The sequence below is a fragment of the Mytilus galloprovincialis genome, chromosome 9 (assembly GCF_965363235.1).
Source record: "Mytilus galloprovincialis chromosome 9, xbMytGall1.hap1.1, whole genome shotgun sequence".
Classification (NCBI taxonomy): Eukaryota; Metazoa; Mollusca; class Bivalvia; order Mytilida; family Mytilidae; genus Mytilus; species Mytilus galloprovincialis.
Genome location: NC_134846.1, coordinates 93571326 through 93590778, shown reverse-complemented (window position 1 = coordinate 93590778; position 19453 = coordinate 93571326). Strand labels below are relative to the sequence as shown.

The following is a 19453-nucleotide window of genomic DNA, read 5'->3' as shown; positions in this document are numbered from 1 at the left end:
TAAACTATAGTTGAAGATAGGTTCTACAAATGTATTATCATTTCCGGAATTTAGGTAAGACACTACCTCAATATCTGTTCTGTAATACGTTGCCGTTTTCAAAAAAATGTACAGAAATTTGAAATTAAATGTTGCCTTCAAAAATTCAACTTATCGCTCCATGAAAGCGTGAAATTCTACAAAGATTTTAATGCGCAGAGAAAGTTAATTTATTACACTATTGATTATTACCATATGATATGGTACAAAAATCACTCAATCAAATCGATTCTTATTGGCCACAGATGACTTTCAAAATGTTTATATCATTAAAAAAGCCCCAAATTATCTCCCTTTGGCGCAAAATGCCATTTTTGGACATTGAATTGAAATATCCTTTTTAAGTCATCGGTGACCGATATTTTTCATTATTAATTTTTTCAAATAAGCTGTACATAAACTCAATAGTTGTAAAATGTAAGCAATTTCTGTAATTTAGTTTTTTTTCGATATTACCACTACTTCTCCTATTAGTTCAACAGAAATAAAGGACATTAACAGAAATGTATGCTTCTTTCGGAGGCAGATTGTGAGCTTAAATGAACGGTGACACAATTTTTTATATCATTTTCCTTTTAATTATATGATAAAGTTAGTTTATAGAAAAATATAGCGAAATCCTATTTTACAAAATAATTTGATTTATACCCGCGATCCCCCTTCAGTAATTTATTTCATTCTGTTATGAAATAGTAAAATGAGTTCATGTTAATGAATAAGCAATAACCAAATATCATGCGTATTTATAATATGAACACAAATGATAGTTCAAATTAATGAAAAAAAACTTGGTATAGTTGTTAATGTCTGTGTCATTTTGGTCTTTTGTGGATAGTTGTCTCATTGGCAATCATACCATATCTTCTTTTTTATATGGACACGTTTGGTTTTTTTTTTTTAAAGACACGGTTTGGGCGTTTATACACATGACAACCATTTATAACAAGACATGGTTTGCAGTTCAGTGACGGCATGTGGACAGGTATGGGGGAATCGGACATGTTTGAGAGGAAGGACACGTTACATACATACATATGAACATGTTGGAAACAAACAGTTAGGTTAATGTATTAGGAAGCCAGAAATAAAAGATGATAAAACATTTTGTGGTTCAATTTTAATTTTATTTTTTAACTGTGGAGTGCTACATTAAGAAATATTTGATTATTTTTTAAATTCTATAAGTTACTGATAAACGGACTCTCTTTTTAAATTAACAAAAACAGCTGTAGTCGGAGGCCAGAAATTTGTTTTTGCAACACCCCTTAGGAATTTGCTTTGCAAAAAGAAGAACCAAGTCTAATAACTTATCGACTCCATCTGTGATTTTAATATTCCGTCTGTTCGTATGTCCAAAAGACCTTTGATGTAAACCTTTCTTGGCTTTAATAAAAATGATAGAAAGAAATTAATATATATTTGGTCATCCGTTTGACTATGTTGTGTTAGCGCCTCTAGTTTACAGGATTTGCTCCTATAGTATTATCGTGCGTTGTCACTTGATTGATTTGAAAGATCTTTTAGTTCACATTAAAAATCTAGAATTTACCAAATATTTTCACAACAGTCGTCAACCATATATAATTACAATATTTCCATATAAATGACAGCACTAATTGTGAATGATTACAATACATTTTCACAATTTTTTTATATATGGTTTTCTTTTCAGAAAATGTTCTCATATGTTAATAAGAAACCTAGATGGTGACAACTGCAAAATCATGAGAAGTGCAGCCACGATCTAAGTTCCAAATATATGAATAGCTACGACAAACATTGAATATAGAAATTAAATTGGAAGTCTGAACAAAATAAAACTATAAACTTATTTAGTAAAGCCATTGGTCATGGCGTCTAGACTTTCACAAGAGGAAGAAAACTATGTCAGGATGAGTCTATTAATGACGGGAATATCTCCTCGTGCAGCACGAGCTTTGTTTGATCAGGAATTTGCTCCGCCATGCTTAGATTCCTCTCTGAAGAAAGAGTACAATAAACTAAAAGACCTTAAAAAAAAACGAGTAATAAACCAGTCACAGTGGAATCTCCTTTTCCCAAGATTCCTTGGTAAGTTTAGAGACACGTTAAATGTCAGTTACATTGAAACATTACATTTCTAGATTTCATGGAAAGAGCAGTGAGATATTTCATAATTCTAACAAAGTGGAAAGTCCTGTTCCTTAACTTTCTGACCTGTCCTATTGTAGCCTGTGAAAGACATATATTGTCAACAGACTTTGACAGTCTTCATCATTAACCAGTTGCTAATACTGGTAAAATTAAATGTACCACAAGACCAACAATTAAGTTTTTGCTACTGCAAATCTATAAAACATTTAAATGAACCAATGATGTTTCTACAACTTTAGACACTTTTGCTTTGTTTCCATTTGCAGGCTTTAGAGATCATAGAGCTAAATTCATTCAAGTGAACTGACAAAAGACTTTGCCATTAATTGCATAATAATTGATTTCATAATGATTGCATAACAAAAAATATTGCAGTCATTTAAAAGAATAATCTTTATCTATCTATATATACCTCTTTTATTAATTTATATGCAGTCTTAAGAAAAGAACAGCATTTTAAAGGAAGGAGATTCATCATTGGAAGTAAAAAATCATTTTATTGTGCTACCTTAACTAGATTGGTAGTGTCCAATAAAAACAGATTGAAGATGAATCCAGCAATAGTATCTTTATAAAATGTTATGATTAATTAAGTGTTAAATTATTTCTAAATAAAACAGAAATGTTGGATCTTAATAATTGAGACAGCATTGCTGCAATTTCAAGTTTTTGTTAGATGAAAAATATGTTAAAATGGGTTGACAAAAACAAATTTAGAGTGGCCGAAAAATATTGTTTTGGCGGAAGTGGTGGCGAAAAAAAAAATCCCGTAAAGGTTATTTGTAGGAATTATTGAATATCTGTGATAATTCATATCGCCCTAAGCATAGAGAAGAGAAGAGAGAGAAAGATAATAAAGGGATATCAAAATTTATCATATACTTAGACTAAATAACATATGAATTTTACTGTATGATAATAGCATAAAATTAACGTAAATTTCATATTTTTCGAATTGGTGCTTAGCGGGCTGATATGAAAAGTTTATCACATGCTTCGAACGTTATCACATACCTTTCCGTAACGTTATCGCATGGTCATTCGGCTCTTGGGCTGATATTGAACCTAGGGCTGATAATACATGCGATATTAAAAATGCCATGTAATAATCTGATAGTATCAGACGACAATAAACTGACAACGCCATGTATAATAAAAGAAAAGGACAAATAGACAAACACTATTATACAAAGCACAACGTAGATACTAAAGACTGCATGAACAACACGAACACCATCAAAATCTAGGGGTGATATCTGGTGCTCCGGAAGGGTACGCAGATATAGCTAAACGTGTGGCACAATTCAATGGTGACAGTGTTGTAGTTAAAACAAATCCGCTATCATATGTGATATGAAATTTTTTTATAAGATATATCAAATTTTCAAATTTCTGTGATCTTAAATCTTATCCAAAGTGTTTATAAAGTAGTTTTTTTTTTTATAGAAGTCATCAAGTATCTTTGATATTCCGTTTTACATCAACATGGTCAAGATACATAAAGGTTATTTATAGAGGTGATCAAGTATCTGAGACCTTCCATCTTTTTCTTTGGAACTACAAAGGTTATTCATTTGTCTTAAATCTTCAATGACTTAATGATCTTATATATTTTATTTCTAGATTTACCTGATTCTAAAACATTTGACGTAACTCTAATAATAACGTTACTCAGAAACCTTACCAACCTCAGTCCTCCTCATGGTGGATTTGACAGGTTACCATCTGATAATGATACCACACCTTCTTCAGACTTAGCCAGGATAAAATATTACAGGAATTTCTTAGCTCACCTGGATGAAGGGAAAGTAGACAGTACTACATTTACAACCGCATGGGACAATGTATCTAATGTAAGTTCATTGTAAATAAAATTATAAAACTATTATAGTCCCCTAGTTTGTACTTGTTTTGACTTACGAACCTTTGTATATGGGCGTCACTAGTAAGTCTTGTGTGGACGAAACGCACTCCAGTCGTATTAAATTTTAAATCTGGTGCATTTTGTTAGCAATTATTCGATTGTTTCTTTGTTCAATATGTTCCAATTTTTGTATTGTAGTCATGTTATGTTGTGTTGTTATTTTAATGTTATATTTAATATTGGCATTAAAGCGGGAGGTTTAACATGCCACAAAACCAGGGTCAACCGACCATTTTGTCATAAAATGCCCTGTACCAAGTCTGGAAATTGGCCGTTGTTACATTATAGTTCGTTTCTGTGTGTGTCAAATTTCGGTGTTGTGTTTCTGTTGTATCGTAGTTCTCTTATATTAGATACGTTTCCCTCAGAATAGTTTGTAACCCAGATTTTTTTTCTCTCTCGATTTATGAATTTCGACCGGCGGTATACTACTGTTGCCTTTATTTACCATGGATAACATTCATACAGTAAGAATAATTTTACCAATAAGCCTGAAATTGAAAGGTATACATTTATATATGACTAGGAAATATCAATCATTGGCATGGACCATGTTGCAGTCTATGAAGATGATATTCCTCACCTTCGAAATTACTACATGCTTAAATGACACTAATACTGAAGTCCAAGGAAAATTCAAAACAGAAATTTCCGGACAAATGACAAAATCAAAAGCTCGAAAACATCAAACGAATGGAAAACAACTGTCACATTTCTGACTTGATATCAGCATTTTTATTATCTCTTTAGTTTTTGAATGCTGTGTACATGTATTTGCAAATCCGAAACTAAGAAACTCATTCAATTCTGAATATTTTTTACAAAACTGCTAGGAATTTATTTTTCTATGAAAACATTAAACTATATCTATTACAAAACAGTTTTGTAGAAGGTCGTTTCTCTTCAACCTGTTTATCTCTTAAATTAGAAAACATCTAAACGATCTAAAACAAATCTAGCTTATTCTCGTGTGTGTCCTCGTGTACCATTGACTTATGTCAGTTTAAATTTCATAGTTTAAGATGCCATTTCGTCCAGCTGATTTGACTTAATAAACCAACAATGTAAACTATAATATTGAACCATTCCTGTGTTGTTGGTTTTTTTTTTATTATAACAGCAATTATCGCAAGTCTCTTTTTATGTAACTGCAATAGTTTTGCATTGGAATTATTGTATGACGTTGTTGCTGTTGTCATTGTCTGGAGACATTTGGTTTCCAGACAATTTGCTCGAGTATAAGTGTACAGATTTCTATGTAATTATATAACAAAGCTCCATACCAAAATAAAGTTGCGATTGATTTTGGGGTTATTGTCGTACATGTTCAAAAGTTAGAGGTACAAAAAGAGGGCAAAAACCTGGTATTTTTGTTATGTTTCAGGACAATCAATTGTGAATAATCATATGGATCTCTATGAAAATGTACTACAAAGATTAACACATCTAAAGAAAGGTTGGGATTGCATAAGGGGGTTATGGCTCCGTGTTGAAGACCGTACTTTTACCTATAATAGTTTACTTTTACAAATTGTGACTTGGATTGAGAGCTGTCTTATTGGCACTTATACCACATCTTCTTATATTTCATTAATATGCTGATTCTTACTGTTTATTTACATTTTAAGATTTAGATATTTTTAATCACAATCCAACTTGTTTTTTTTTGTATGAAGACTCCTTGTTCTCTGTTAATTTTCAGGCTATCCGCCGATTATGTGGACAACAAATGAAACAGGAGTGTGATGAGCTGAAGGTTAAGATACTAGACCAGACAAATCAGGAAATAATGCTGGACATTAAACGTTCAAATGGTGAAATAATGGAATTAAAAACGTCAGTGGATAGCTTGAACAAGTCAGTGAAGGGCTTGAAGAGATCAAAGAAAGCTTTGACAGTAAAAGTGAAAAAGTTACAAACATTGCAAGAAGATACAGTACCTTGGAATATAAGGGGTAAATATGGAATACTTAAGTAGTAAAAAAAAATGTAGAAGGTTCATTGTTTGCCAAATTGCATCTAAAATCAAATATATTTCAAGCTTCGAATTTCTGATTTTTAGTTCACCTGGCCCAAAGGGCCAAGTGAGCTATTCTCATTACTTGGCGTCGTTGGCCGTCGTTGTCCTAGGTGGTCGTCGTTAATTTTTTACACTTTGAACTTCTTCTAGAGAACAACTGAATAGAATGGAACCAATCATGGCATGACTGTTCCTTATGAGGTGCTAACCAAGAGTTGTTACTGTGTCGCCGATCCATTATCCATGATGGTCGCCAGCGAGGGACTAATTTCAACAGAGGACCCTAAGGGAAATACATACACATATCTTCTTTTAGAGAACCAGCGAATCGAATGGAACCAAACATGACATGAATGTTCCGTATAAGGTGCTAACCATGTGTTGTTACTTTGTAGCCGATCCATCACCCAAGATGGCAGCAAGCGGGGGACTTAACATAAACTAAACATGTCATAAGTGTTCCTTATGAGGTGCTTATACAGTTTTGCTACTTTGTTGCTGATTTACGTCAGTATGAATTATTCTAAATGAATTCACCATGGCTGACATACAAATCAATGTAAAAGGAGTTCATAAATTATTGAAGAACCTGAAACCACATAAGGCTACTGGACCAGATGCTATACCATCCTGTATACTAAAGACAGCAGCAGACCAACTTGCTCCAATTCTTACAAAACTGTACCAAGCATCCCTCAACACCGGAGAAGTCCCTCAAGATTGGAAAGAGGCAAATGTAGTCCCACTCTTCAAAAAGGATGAAAGACACTTGGCATCAAACTACAGGCCTGTATCACTAACCTCCATTACATGCAAAGTCCTAGAACACATTGTACACAGCAGCGTAATTGACCATTTCGACAAATACAAAGTTCTCACAAATGCACAGCATGGATTCCGCAAACGACGATTTTGCGAATCCCAACTCATCATCACCATTCATGTTTTTGCATCGAAATTAAAAAGTAACAGCCAGGTAGATATCATAAGTGGCAAATGAGCTTCAATGCAAAAAAATGCATTGTAATTAGAATACAACCCAAGAACCGTCCTGTAATACCAACTAATTACAAATTACACGGACACACACTGGACACCGTTGAAGCTAGTAAATACCTGGGAGTTACTATCAGCAATAATCTTACCTGGGACAGACACATCGACAACATAGTGGGGAAAGGAAACAAAACACTAGGTTCATACGACGTAACCTAAAAGATTGCACTAAACCGGTCAAATAAGCAGCATATTCAACAATAGTAAGACCTTCAGTTGAGTATGCTTGCACAGTATGGGACCCTACGAAACAGGCTAAAATAAAAGCAATCGAACAGGTACAGAAAAGAGGAGCTAGATTTGTTAACAACAACTACACAGACCGCACACCTGGCTGTGTAACAAAAATGGTAACATCTTTAAAATGGGAAAGCCTTGAAGACCGCAGGAAACAAAATAGGCTATGCATGCTGTTCAAAATCCAACATGATCTGATAGACATAGATAGGCACCAATATCTAACGCCAAACGATAGCCGGACCAGAGGTAAAAACCGCTTCTTCCAAAAAAGGGCCACAACAGACGCCTTCGGACAATCATTTTTTTCCAAGGACCATTAGAGACTGGAACCAACTGCCAACATCAGCAACATCAGCTGACACAGTTGATGGATTCAGAGCTGCCCTGACGGAATGCTCTGCTAAAATTTAGACAGTAACATCCTGTACAGAGTTTTATATAGAGAACGTTTTATCCCGTAAATAGCCAAGAGAAAACTTTCTGTGTTGTCCGACATTGCGTTAGTTTTCGCGGGACCTCATACATTTAAAATTTGAATTCGGTTCCTTACCTGGAAGAAGAAGAAGAATTCTATCCTAATACTATCCTATTTGTTGGGAAAATTTTTAGAAATTCAAATGTGACATCACTTACATTTGTGCGTTTATTTATTTGGCTAACGCGGCTGTGAATTTTTATATGCTGGTTTAGATTATTCATCTATTCGTTTTTATATTGTAGTTAGTCACCGGTTTTATCATTTATATCTATTATATAGTCATTTTATAAAAATTTACTGTTTGAAAAAGTATGAATTATTCTAAATGATATAGAAGAGGGGCGAAAGATACCAAAGGGACAGTCAAACTCATAAATCTAAAACAAACTGACAACGCCATGTTCTTATCCCAGGCAGACAACCCTAACCGTATTTGGCACAATATTTTGGAACTGTTGGTCCTCAATCCTCCTTAACTTTGTACATTTTTTTGTGCTTTCGAGCCTTTTTCATCAGAGCGTCAAAGGTTAGTCTTCTGTGGACGAAACGCGCGTCTGACGTATTAAATTTCAAACCTAACACCTTTTGTTGGCTATTGTTCGTATGTTTCACTGTCCTATATATATTCTCCCATTTATTTGTATTGTAGTCCTATCGTGTAATGTTGACATTTTCATGTTATATTTAACATTGCCTTAAAAGTGAGAGGTTTGGCAAGCCACAAAACCAGGTACAACCCATTTATTTTTTTTCTTAAAACGTCCTGTACCCAGTCAGGAAAATGGCCATTGCTATATTATAGTTCGTTTCTGTGTGTATTATATCTTAATGTTGTGTCGTAGTTCTCTTATATTTGATGTGGTTCCCACAGTTTTAGTTTGAAACCCAAATTTGTTTTTTCTCAATCGATTTTTGAATTTTGAATAACGGTATACTACTGTTGCCTTTATTTACTTTTCAAGATTGCCACCAGGATTTATTAATAAATTATATGGCTAATATTAAACTAAATTGGCCTTAATCTTTATTAAAGTATCTGTTGTGACTTTTATCTTTTTTTATATGATGTCAAAAAAGTAGTGTCAGGTGAGCGACAAACACCCTTGAGACAGTACTGAGTAAACATTTCCAGACAGCTGTCATCAGTAATAAATGTATTTTGCTTGATATTTTCAAGGGGAAAATATGCAAGTCAATGCTTGTGTTAAATGCTGTGTGCTAATTTTGCCAAAATGTACTTAAAATTAGCCTATATTTACTAAAAACCTAAAATAACTCGAACATGACGTCTGTTTAATTACTTTAGGAAGAAAGAATTTACTTTCTAGAACCAAATCCGTTTTTTAAATACTGTTTAACTCTACTCATCAGATGGTAAAAACTATAGTTGAATCCCTTGCAAATCAATATGAACATAAGGACTGAGGTGTGATTGTTAATGAATCAGATATCCACCAAGGTCTTATAGAAAAAAATGTGTGCAACAGGTCACTGTAAAGTCTTTATTAAAGAGTACATCCCAAACTGTATAGTCTTCAAAAAGTACTAAATCCTGTTTTATAAATCGCTATTTAAAAAGAAGATGTGGCATGAATGCCAATGACATAACTTAAAAAATATTGCGGGCAACATGGCAAAGCAAATGACAAAAATAAAGTTCTCAATCCAAATTTTACCATTGCCTTATCCTGCTTTTAATAATTTTAAGGGAAAAGATTTGACTAGTAGTGTAAAAAAATCTAAAAACAAAAGAAAAGCGCTTTTATCTGACATTGAACATCTACATGTATCATAAAAAAAAAAAAAAAAATAACCCCCACCTCGAAGTTAAATGGTTACTTCCTAAGTGATAGGTAAATGATATTAGAATGACAAATCTCATTTCTATTGAACTTGTACCTTCAGTCATGGTTCATTGACCTTGAAAGATTGCATAGTTTACATGGTTAAATATTGCCAGTTTATTTTAATTTAGTTTAAACATATTTATTTATAGTTGAATGGGAGACAAGTTATTGCAACTTATATTAATCCCTTTCCAAGTTGCGGGTACATGTGCTGCCCTGTAGCGGCATTTACCTGCTCTTTTTCGAAATCTACTAGGGTATCTTTTAATTTCGACAATTTCATTTTCACCATCAAAGTAACAAAACATGAGACATATCTCTGTGTTAACATGGTCAATAGTTTCTAGTACTGAAGGATAGTTCAGATCCCAATTTCCACTAATATATAAACCGTGTTTTCACAAACAGAAAATACTAATGAACATCCTTCGGATAAATGTGAAAACACCATAAGCAGTCTGAGCTATGCATTGACCATTTGCCAGTATGGTCTTGAGGAAACGATGAAAGTCCGTCGGAAGGGGACGATAAATGGCTGACCCGTGTAAGAGAGAGTTATATCTCTTGAACGTTGAAGACACCCATGTAGATTTCGAAAAAGAGCAGGCTAATGCCGCTACAAGGCAGCACTCGCACCCGCAAAGTTGAAATGGATTAATAGAAGTTGCAAAACTTGTTTCTCAATCCACTATAAATACGTATGCTTAAATTAAATTGCCTCTGAGCCAAGCATTGCCTTATCAGAATATAATTTTTGACAGGATGTTGGGCCATAAACTTTCATAACTGAATACTGTAAACGGTATATCAATATATATGTTCCTGCTGGATAGCAATATATGTTTATTTATGTATTTAATCATCATTATAACACTGGTAAAGAAGACATTCAAGGATTTAACTACAATGACAAATTATTAACCTTAAATAATATCTTTATTCAAAGGAAATGTGATGCAAATAATTTTCAAATGAGTGTCTGAAAGGTCAAGGTCATACACTTTATATATTATCACAAAAAACAAGGGACAAGGCTAGATAACCACTTTATGAGCTGTATTTGGTTTAAAGAATCAGTAAAAAAAAGGAAGGACTTTGAAACTCATAATTATAATAAAAATTCACATCACCATAGCCCAAAAAAAAAAACAGCCAACAAGCAGCATGAACCCCACAAAATTGAGGAGTGAGAGTAGGTGGTCTTGAAGGGATGGCAGATCCTGTTCCACATGTGGCACTCCTCATGTTGCAAGGGTAAACATGTTTTTTGGGGTTATAATTATTATTAATAAAAAATGTTACATTATGTTAGATTGATTTCTGGTATCAAAAATTCATTTCTTTTGAAAATGTGTATTGCATAATCTTTGTTTAGATTTTATATGAATTTCTCACTCATGATAAGTAACATGTCTGTTTATCTCTTTATATGGCTCATTGATAAAGTAAAGATTTATATTAAACTTGTATTAAACTTTTGTCGTAATGACTTTTAACACAAATTCCATAATTATCAGGCAAGACATCTCAGCAATGTTTATCACTGTCTTCATAAAAAGCCTTGTTAAAGGTCGGGAAAATAAGAGGCGAAAGATACCAAGAAGACATTTAAAACTCATTAATTAAACAGAAACTGTTATTAACTCAACAAAATAAACAACAGAAGTGGATATATGTTAATGATACATCAAACAAACAACATAAAAAACCCTACACAATTTGGAAATTAAGGTGGCTCTTGGGTACAAAAATGTCAGCAGCTAATTAAACCTTTATTTTTTCATTACAAATTTTATTTATTACACTTACTTTATTATATGGTACAAAAATCAACCAAAAAAAAAACCGATTCAGCTTGGCCCCAGATGACTTTTAAAATGTTTATATTGAAAAAGCTCCAAATTATCTCCCTTTGGTGCAAAATGCCATTTTTTGGCATTAGATTTGAAATATCTTTTTTTTTTAACTCATCGGTGACCCATATTTTTTATTATTGTTTTCAAATAAGCTGGACATAAACTAAATAATTGTAAAAATTTAAGCGATTTCTGTAATTAGGTTATTTTTTGGTTTTGATATAACCTCTATTTCTCCTATTAGCTCAACAGAAAAAAGGACATTAACAAAAATGTATGCCTCTTCCAGCGGGAGATTGTGAGTTAAAGGAACGGTGACCCCATTTTTTTATTTCATTTTTCTTTCAAGTATATGATTAAGTTCATTTATAAAAAAATATAGCGAAATTTTTCTTTTAAGTATATGATAAAGTTCATTTATATAAAAATATAGCGAAATCCTATATTAGAAAAAAAAATGATTTATTCCCAGGAGCCCCCTTAAGCTAGGAGAATTTGCACATAACACTGTTTAAGTATTTGCAGTGAATAAATTGCTTTAATCTCCAAAAAGCATATGAACTGAAGATTAATCTGAATAAGGAAAGTAATTATTTTATTTCTATTTCAGCACAAAACAGTCAGCTTCTTGTGGAGTGGAAGGATAATGACCAGATGTTTATAACAACAGAAGCTACAAAACATGTACTAAAATGTATAAAGGAGAACAGTTGTGTAACTATTACTGCTAGTTCTGGTGTTGGTAAGACGGCAATACTCCGACATGTGTCTTTACAAATGACAAACGAAGGGTACGATGTGCTACCAGTTACCGCTCCAGGTGACATTGTTAAGTTTTATAATCCAAACCAGAAGACATTGTTTGTTATTGATGATTTATGCGGAAACTATTCTTTAAACCAGACTGACATAAAAGTTTGGGAACCAGTCATGGAGCGAGTAAAAAATATCCTTTGGAATACACATGCTAAGATTATAGCAGCATGTCGATTACAGGTGTATCAGGATGACAAATTTGAATCTTTATCAGTTTTCAAATCATGTGTTTGCAACATTTTATCAGACAACATGTGCTTGACAAAAGCTGAAAAGGAGTCAATAGCTGGGTTATATCTGAAAACTAAAGCTCCTGAGATTATAGATTATTATGATTTATATGATTGTTTCCCTCTTTTATGTAAATTGTATCATGAAAATCCTGCACTTAATATCAAAGATTTTTTCCAGAGCCCATTTACAGAAGCAGAGATTGACAAACTACAGAAAAAAGGATTTTCTAGTAAATACTGTGCTTTGGCTCTATGTGTCATATTTAACAACAATTTGAATGAAGAGATATTAACAGAGGATATGAACAAAGAAACAAGATATATTATTGAGAACACGTGTGAGGCATGTAAACTGGATATAGGGACATCACGGCTTACTTTACAGGATGAATTAAACTCACTTACACATACATTTCTAAAAAAGGAACAAAATAATTACAAAACTATACATGATAAAATATTCGACTTTCTGGTGTACTACTTTGGACAGAAAATAATCGGCTGCTTGATAAAGAATGCACATAGTTGTTTGATCATGGAAAGATTTTTGTTAGATAATCAAAACAATGTTGATCAGTTTATAACAATTGTACCTCCTAAGTATCATAACATGTATATGGAAAGAATGATTAATGACTGGTCAAAAGGCAAAGTAAATGATGTGTTTTGTAACATAAATATGAACATTCCTTACTTCAGACAGAGATTTCTATGTGTATTGAATAAACTGGATGTATCTTACCAGAAACAACTAGCACTCACCTGTGATGTAAGAAACAATGATACTGCTCTGTTTCTGTTATGTTTTGATGGTGACATTCCTATGATTAATTGGTGTATTAATAATGGTGTTGATGTTAATCAGTGCAGGAATGATGATACATCACCATTATATATAGCTGCTCAAAAAAGTTGGGCAGAAATAGTAAGGATATTATTAGACATAGGAGCAGATTATAATATATGTGACAATGATGGTTGGTCACCTGTAATGTGGGCTTGTAGTGAGGGACATACAGAAATAGTAAAGATGTTGTTAGACAAAGGAGCAGATTATAATAAATGTAACAATGATGGTTGGTCACCTGTAATATTTGCTTGTAGATATAGACATACAGAAATAGTAAAGATGTTGTTAGACATTGGAGCAGATTATAATAAATGTAACAATGATGGTTGGTCACCTGTAATGTGGGCTTGTAGTCAGGGACATACAGAAATAGTAAGGATGTTGTTAGATAAAGGAGCAGATTATAATAAATGTAACAATGATGGTTGGTCACCTGTAATGAGTGCTTGTAGTCAGGGACATACAGAAATAGTAAGGATGTTGTTAGACATAGGAGCAGATTATAATAAATGTGACAATAATGGTTGGTCACCTGTAATATTTGCTTGTAGATATAGACATACAGAAATAGTAAAGATATTGTTAGACATTGGAGCAGATTATAATAAATGTAACAATGATGGTTGGTCACCTGTAATGAGTGCTTGTAGTGAGGGACATACAGAAATAGTAAAGATGTTGTTAGACAAAGGAGCAGATTATAATAAATGTAATAATGATGACTGGTCACCTTTAATGAGTGCTTGTAGTGAGGGACATACAGAAATAGTAAAGATGTTGGTATACATTGGAGCAGATTATAAAAAATGTAACAATGATGGTTGGTCATCTGTAATGTGTGCTTGTAGATATGGACATACAGAAATAGTAAAGATGTTGTTAGACATAGGAGCAGATTATAATACATGTAACAATGATGGTTGGTCACCTTTAATGAGTGCTTCTAGTGAGGGACATACAGAAATAGTAAAGATGTTGTTAGACATTGGAGAAGATTACAAAAAATGTAACAATGATGGGTGGTCACCTGTAATGTGTGCTTGTAGATATGGACATACAGAAATAGTAAAGATGTTGTTAGACATTGGAGCAGATTATAATAAATGTATCAATGATGGTTGGTCACCTATAATGTGTGCTTGTAGATATGGACATACACAAATAGTAAGGATGTTGTTAGAAAAAGGAGCAGATTATAATACTTATAACAATATTGGTTGGTCACTTGTAATGAGTGCTTGTAGACATAGACATACAGAAATAGTAAGGATGTTGTTAGACAAAGGAGCAGATTATAATACATGTGACAATGATGGTTGGTCACCTGTAATGAGTGCTTGTAGTGAGGGACATACAGAAATAGTAAGGATGTTGTTAGACAAAGGAGCAGATTATTATACATGTGACAATGATGGTCGGTCACCTGTAATGATTGCTTGTAGATATGGACATACAGAAATAGAAAAGATGTTGTTAGACATAGGAGCAGATTATAATACATGTGACAAAGATGGTTGGTCACCTGTTATGAGTGCTTGTAGTGAGGGACATACAGAAATAGTAAGGATGTTGTTAGACATAGGAGCAGATTATAATACATGTGACAATGATGGTCGGTCATCTGTAATGAGTGCTTGTAGTGAGGGACATACAGAAATAGTACGGATGTTGTTAGTCAAAGGAGCTGATTATAATACATGTGACAAACATAGTTGGTCACCTGTAATGATTGCTTGTAGATATGGAAATACAGAAATAGTAAGGATGTTGTTAGACATAGGAGCAGATTATAATACATGTAACAATGATGGTTGGTCACCTTTAATGAGTGCTTGTAGTGAGGGACATACAGAAATAGTAAAGATGTTGTTAGACAAAGGAGCAGATTATAATACATGTGACAATGATGGTTGGTCACCTGTAATGAGTGCTTGTTGTCAGGGACATACAGAAATAGTAAGGATGTTATTAGACAAAGGAGCAGATTATAATACATGTGACAATGATGGTCGGTCACCTGTAATGATTGCTTGTAGATATGGACATACAGAAATAGTAAGGATGTTGTTAGACATAGGAGCAGATTATAATACATGTGACACAGATGGTTGGTCACCTGTAATGAGTGCTTGTAGTGAGGGACATACAGAAATAGTAAGGATGTTGTTAGACATAGGAGCAGATTATAATACCTGTGACAATGATAGTCGGTCACCTGTAATGAGTGCTTGTAGTGAGGGACATACAGAAATAGTCAGGATGTTGTTAGACAAGGGAGCAGATTATAATACATGTGACAAAGATGGTTGGTCACCTGTAATGATTGCTTGTAGATATGGACATACAGAAATTGTAAGGATGTTGTTAGACATAGGAGCAGATTATAATACATGTAACAGTGATGGTTGGTCACCTTTAATGAGTGCTTGTAGTGAGGGACATACAGAAATAGTAAAGATGTTGTTAGACAAAGGAGCAGATTATAATAAATGTAACAATGATGGTTGGTCACCTGCATTAATTGCTTGTAGATATGGACATACAGAAATAGTAAAGATGTTGTTAGACATAGGAGCAGATTATAAAACATGTGACAATGATGGTCGGTCACCTGTAATGATTGCTTCTGATTTAGGACATACAGAAATAGTAAGGATGTTGTTAGACATTGGAGCAGATTATAATAGACTGCTGCTTAGTCAACTGTAAAGTTTGCTAGTGCAATTGGACATACAGAAATAGTTAGGTTGTTATTAGAATATAGACTGGATTGATATAATTGTTAGCTGCAATCATGAATAGTTCAAAAAGGCCATAGTGATATAGTTAAAGTGAACAATGATTTCCAGAAAAAATAGAGATAAATACCACAAGATATATATAATATATATAATTATAGGAGACTATGTCCTTTTAGGAGTCTATAAAATGTACAAACTACCAAACTTGATATGCACCTGATCGTCTACAATAGATAAGAACTACAACAAGATGGTGTTATAAAATCGTGTTGACCACTATTTCTGATTAACTAAAAGCCTGCGTCAGTGTCAATAATTTGCTCGACGAAAACGAGAAACGAGAAACACATCATCAAACGACAACTACTGAATATCAGATTCCTGACTTGAGACAGGTGCAAACAATTGCAGCGGGTTTAAAAGTTTTAATGGTAACAAACCTTCACCTTTATTCGAAACAATAGTGGCTTAACTCAGTCAAAAGAAATACTAACACAATACTTACACTGAATACATTTGATCTATGTTACAATGTAAATACAAAATCAATAAAATAAAGGATAGATAATAAAAGTAACAGTATTTATCCTCTGTTAAATGTTAAACAATTTCAGAAAAACAACAAAAACATTGAACAAAATTCCGTCATTTACAACAATATTATTCACAGGTTATTGAAAATAATTTTGTAGTTAGGTAAACAGTTTAAATGGAGATTGGAAATATTTTTTTTCAAAATAAATAATTTTGATTTTCATAGTGAACGTTACATCAAATCAAGAACAAGTCTGAAATGTTGAAAGGAAGAATTTAAATACTAGAACGACTGAAAAAATCAATTAAAAATACCATTTAGGGGAAGTACAGTTTAATAATTTTAAAAGTGCCTGTCGTGATTTTAGAGAGCCATCTCTATAGGAGGGGATGGGGATTTAATGCATTATCAATAATTTATTTATGTAAGTCATTAGTGAAGTGGGTTGTCTTATGTTCTCACTTCTCCATTCTATAAAACATGGTATATAACTTATTTTATAACAGCAATTGATAATTTACCTGAGCGACAAGTTAAAGACTGATTTTACTCACAACACGTATATGAAGATATTTTGTGTGATTTTCTAAGCGATGTAAACTAGTGCATCTTAAATGGAAGGAACTCTTTACATAATGATTTTACATAGGTTTCAACAAGACGGGAACTAGTCGTTGATTATTGCATTGTACCGTATAAGAAATTTAGTACACAAGTTTGTTTGAATAAAAATTTAGAAATCGGCGACAAGTTACATACAGAACTAAATTTGACACTCACAATATACCTAATGAGTGAATGGCAGATGTTGAAATAGATGGAAAATTAGATCCGTTTATACAGAACTTAGAATTATCAGGAATTAAACAGAAAGAATTGGACAATAAATATAATGATTTGGTCACAATTATTCATGGCGAAACGAACTCCAAACTAACTAGACGAAAGGTGGTTCACTTGGATGGTCTTAATAATAAACGTATGAAATTGAAAAAAAACCTGGTGGAACGACAATCTCACTGCGCTCTGGAATGAAGTATGCGAAGACGGTACCGAAGTCAAGATAATCTTTTGGATATACAGACTAGGGACCCCGGGTGTTTTGGAAGAACATTGGCAAGATTGGTGTCGGTAGTGAAAGACAGAAGACCATACACATAGAAGTTGTACTAGAAGATGGTTCAATTTACTATGACACTATCATTATTTCAAATAAATTGAAAACTTCTTATGAAAATCTTTTGAACTGAGATGAAGTAACAAATGTAAATGATAATATGTCAAATAATGTTGATTTAGATTCTGTAATTAGTATTGATGAAGTGTTAAAAGTATTAACGTAAGCTAAAAACGGCAAACCCCAAGGGGTCGACACCTATTCCAAAGTGTTCTACATCGGATCCAAGGGATCCTTTGCCTTATCGGGGAATAACTTTGGGACCATGTGCCTATACATTATTTTGTAGTATTTCAAACAATAGATTGGTAAATTGGTTAGATCAAAGAGATATTTTACATGATGAAAAAAATAGGTTTTGTAAAAGTCGAAGTATTATTGATAATTCTTTGCACAATTACGTTAATTATTGAGACAAGGAAATTGAAAAAATAGTCAACTTTTGCTGTTTTTGTAGATTTTAAGAAAGCGTATGATACAGTTAACAGGAGATTATTGTTTACAGATTTGGAATCAGTTCAAAATTTTTGAATACTATTGATACGATTTACCCTCAGGTGGAATGTGCAATTAAATTTAATGGAAACTTAACTGAGTGGTTAAGTGTTGACTCAGGCTTCAAACAAGGGTGCGTTTTATCACCTATATTATTTAATATTTTTATAAACAATTTAGTCATAGACATAAAAGATCTAGACATCGGTATTGATATCGATGTTGAAAAAAATGATAGTTTATAAGTCTGCGACCTTCCACTTTTGCAGTCGGACTTTCTACTTGGTTACTAGCTACGCCCGACAGGCACGACGTACCTTGAAAGAAAAAAAAATAACTTTTCAAACATTTTTACCAAAGTTTCCTAATAAACGATCTCAAACTTATTTTCATTATTACTATTCATGACAGCGATGTTCAATTTGTTCAACCGCTAGCTTTATACAGAAAATCGCCGACAAATAATGTGTAAATCCGAGTAAAATCGTACCTCACTGCATATCTGTCAAAAACAACATTGAAAACAAAATGGCTGCCGCGAGAAGACAATTACAATATCAAATCCGATTCCGGAAGCGGATAAGGGTAATCCCGGGTTTTGGCTATCAACTGAAAGAATCCAGACAGGTGACAAAAAAAATCTATGCATGGTAAATAAATATAAACAATAGAATTGAAAACCAAAAGATATATATGTAAAAGAAAGAAAAAGCAGAAAATATTTTGTACACCAATTTTAATGTCAAATTGCAATACAATGTGACAGCTGGGAACAGTTTATAGCTCTTCATCTTTTATATAAGCTTTTGATTTCAAATATTTTGGCCACGAGCATCACTGAAGAGACATATTTTGTCGAAATGCGCATCTGGTGCAAGAAAATTGGTACCGTTAATTTTATTACTACCACTGGGTCGATGCCTCTGCTGGTGGACTATAGTCCCCGAGGGTATCACCAGCCCAGTAGCCAGTACTTCGGTACTTGCATGAACATACGGATTTTGTTGTGTTAT

General features: G+C 33.2%; 2 protein-coding genes across 2 annotated transcripts in view; both read left to right on the top strand.

Moving 5' to 3' along the window:
- Positions 1–3755: 3755 nt before the first annotated feature.
- The window catches only part of LOC143046398 (uncharacterized), a 99835-nt gene continuing 84137 nt past the window's right edge, over positions 3756–19453 (top strand). The window contains exon 1 of the mRNA XM_076219543.1: positions 3756–4025. Coding sequence (XP_076075658.1) covers positions 3771–4025 — 255 coding nt within the window. The 5' untranslated portion in view covers positions 3756–3770. The remainder of the gene's footprint in view (positions 4026–19453) is intronic.
- LOC143046397 (uncharacterized) lies at positions 12842–18347 on the top strand. The gene has a single exon (XM_076219541.1). The coding sequence runs from the start codon at positions 12944–12946 to the stop codon at positions 16199–16201; it is 3258 nt and encodes a 1085-aa protein (XP_076075656.1). The 5' UTR covers positions 12842–12943; the 3' UTR covers positions 16202–18347.

What these genes read in the sequence shown, in the direction of transcription:
- LOC143046397 (XM_076219541.1), top strand. Translation starts at nt 12,944, where the DNA reads ATGAACAAAGAAACAAGATATATTATTGAGAACACGTGTGAGGCATGT.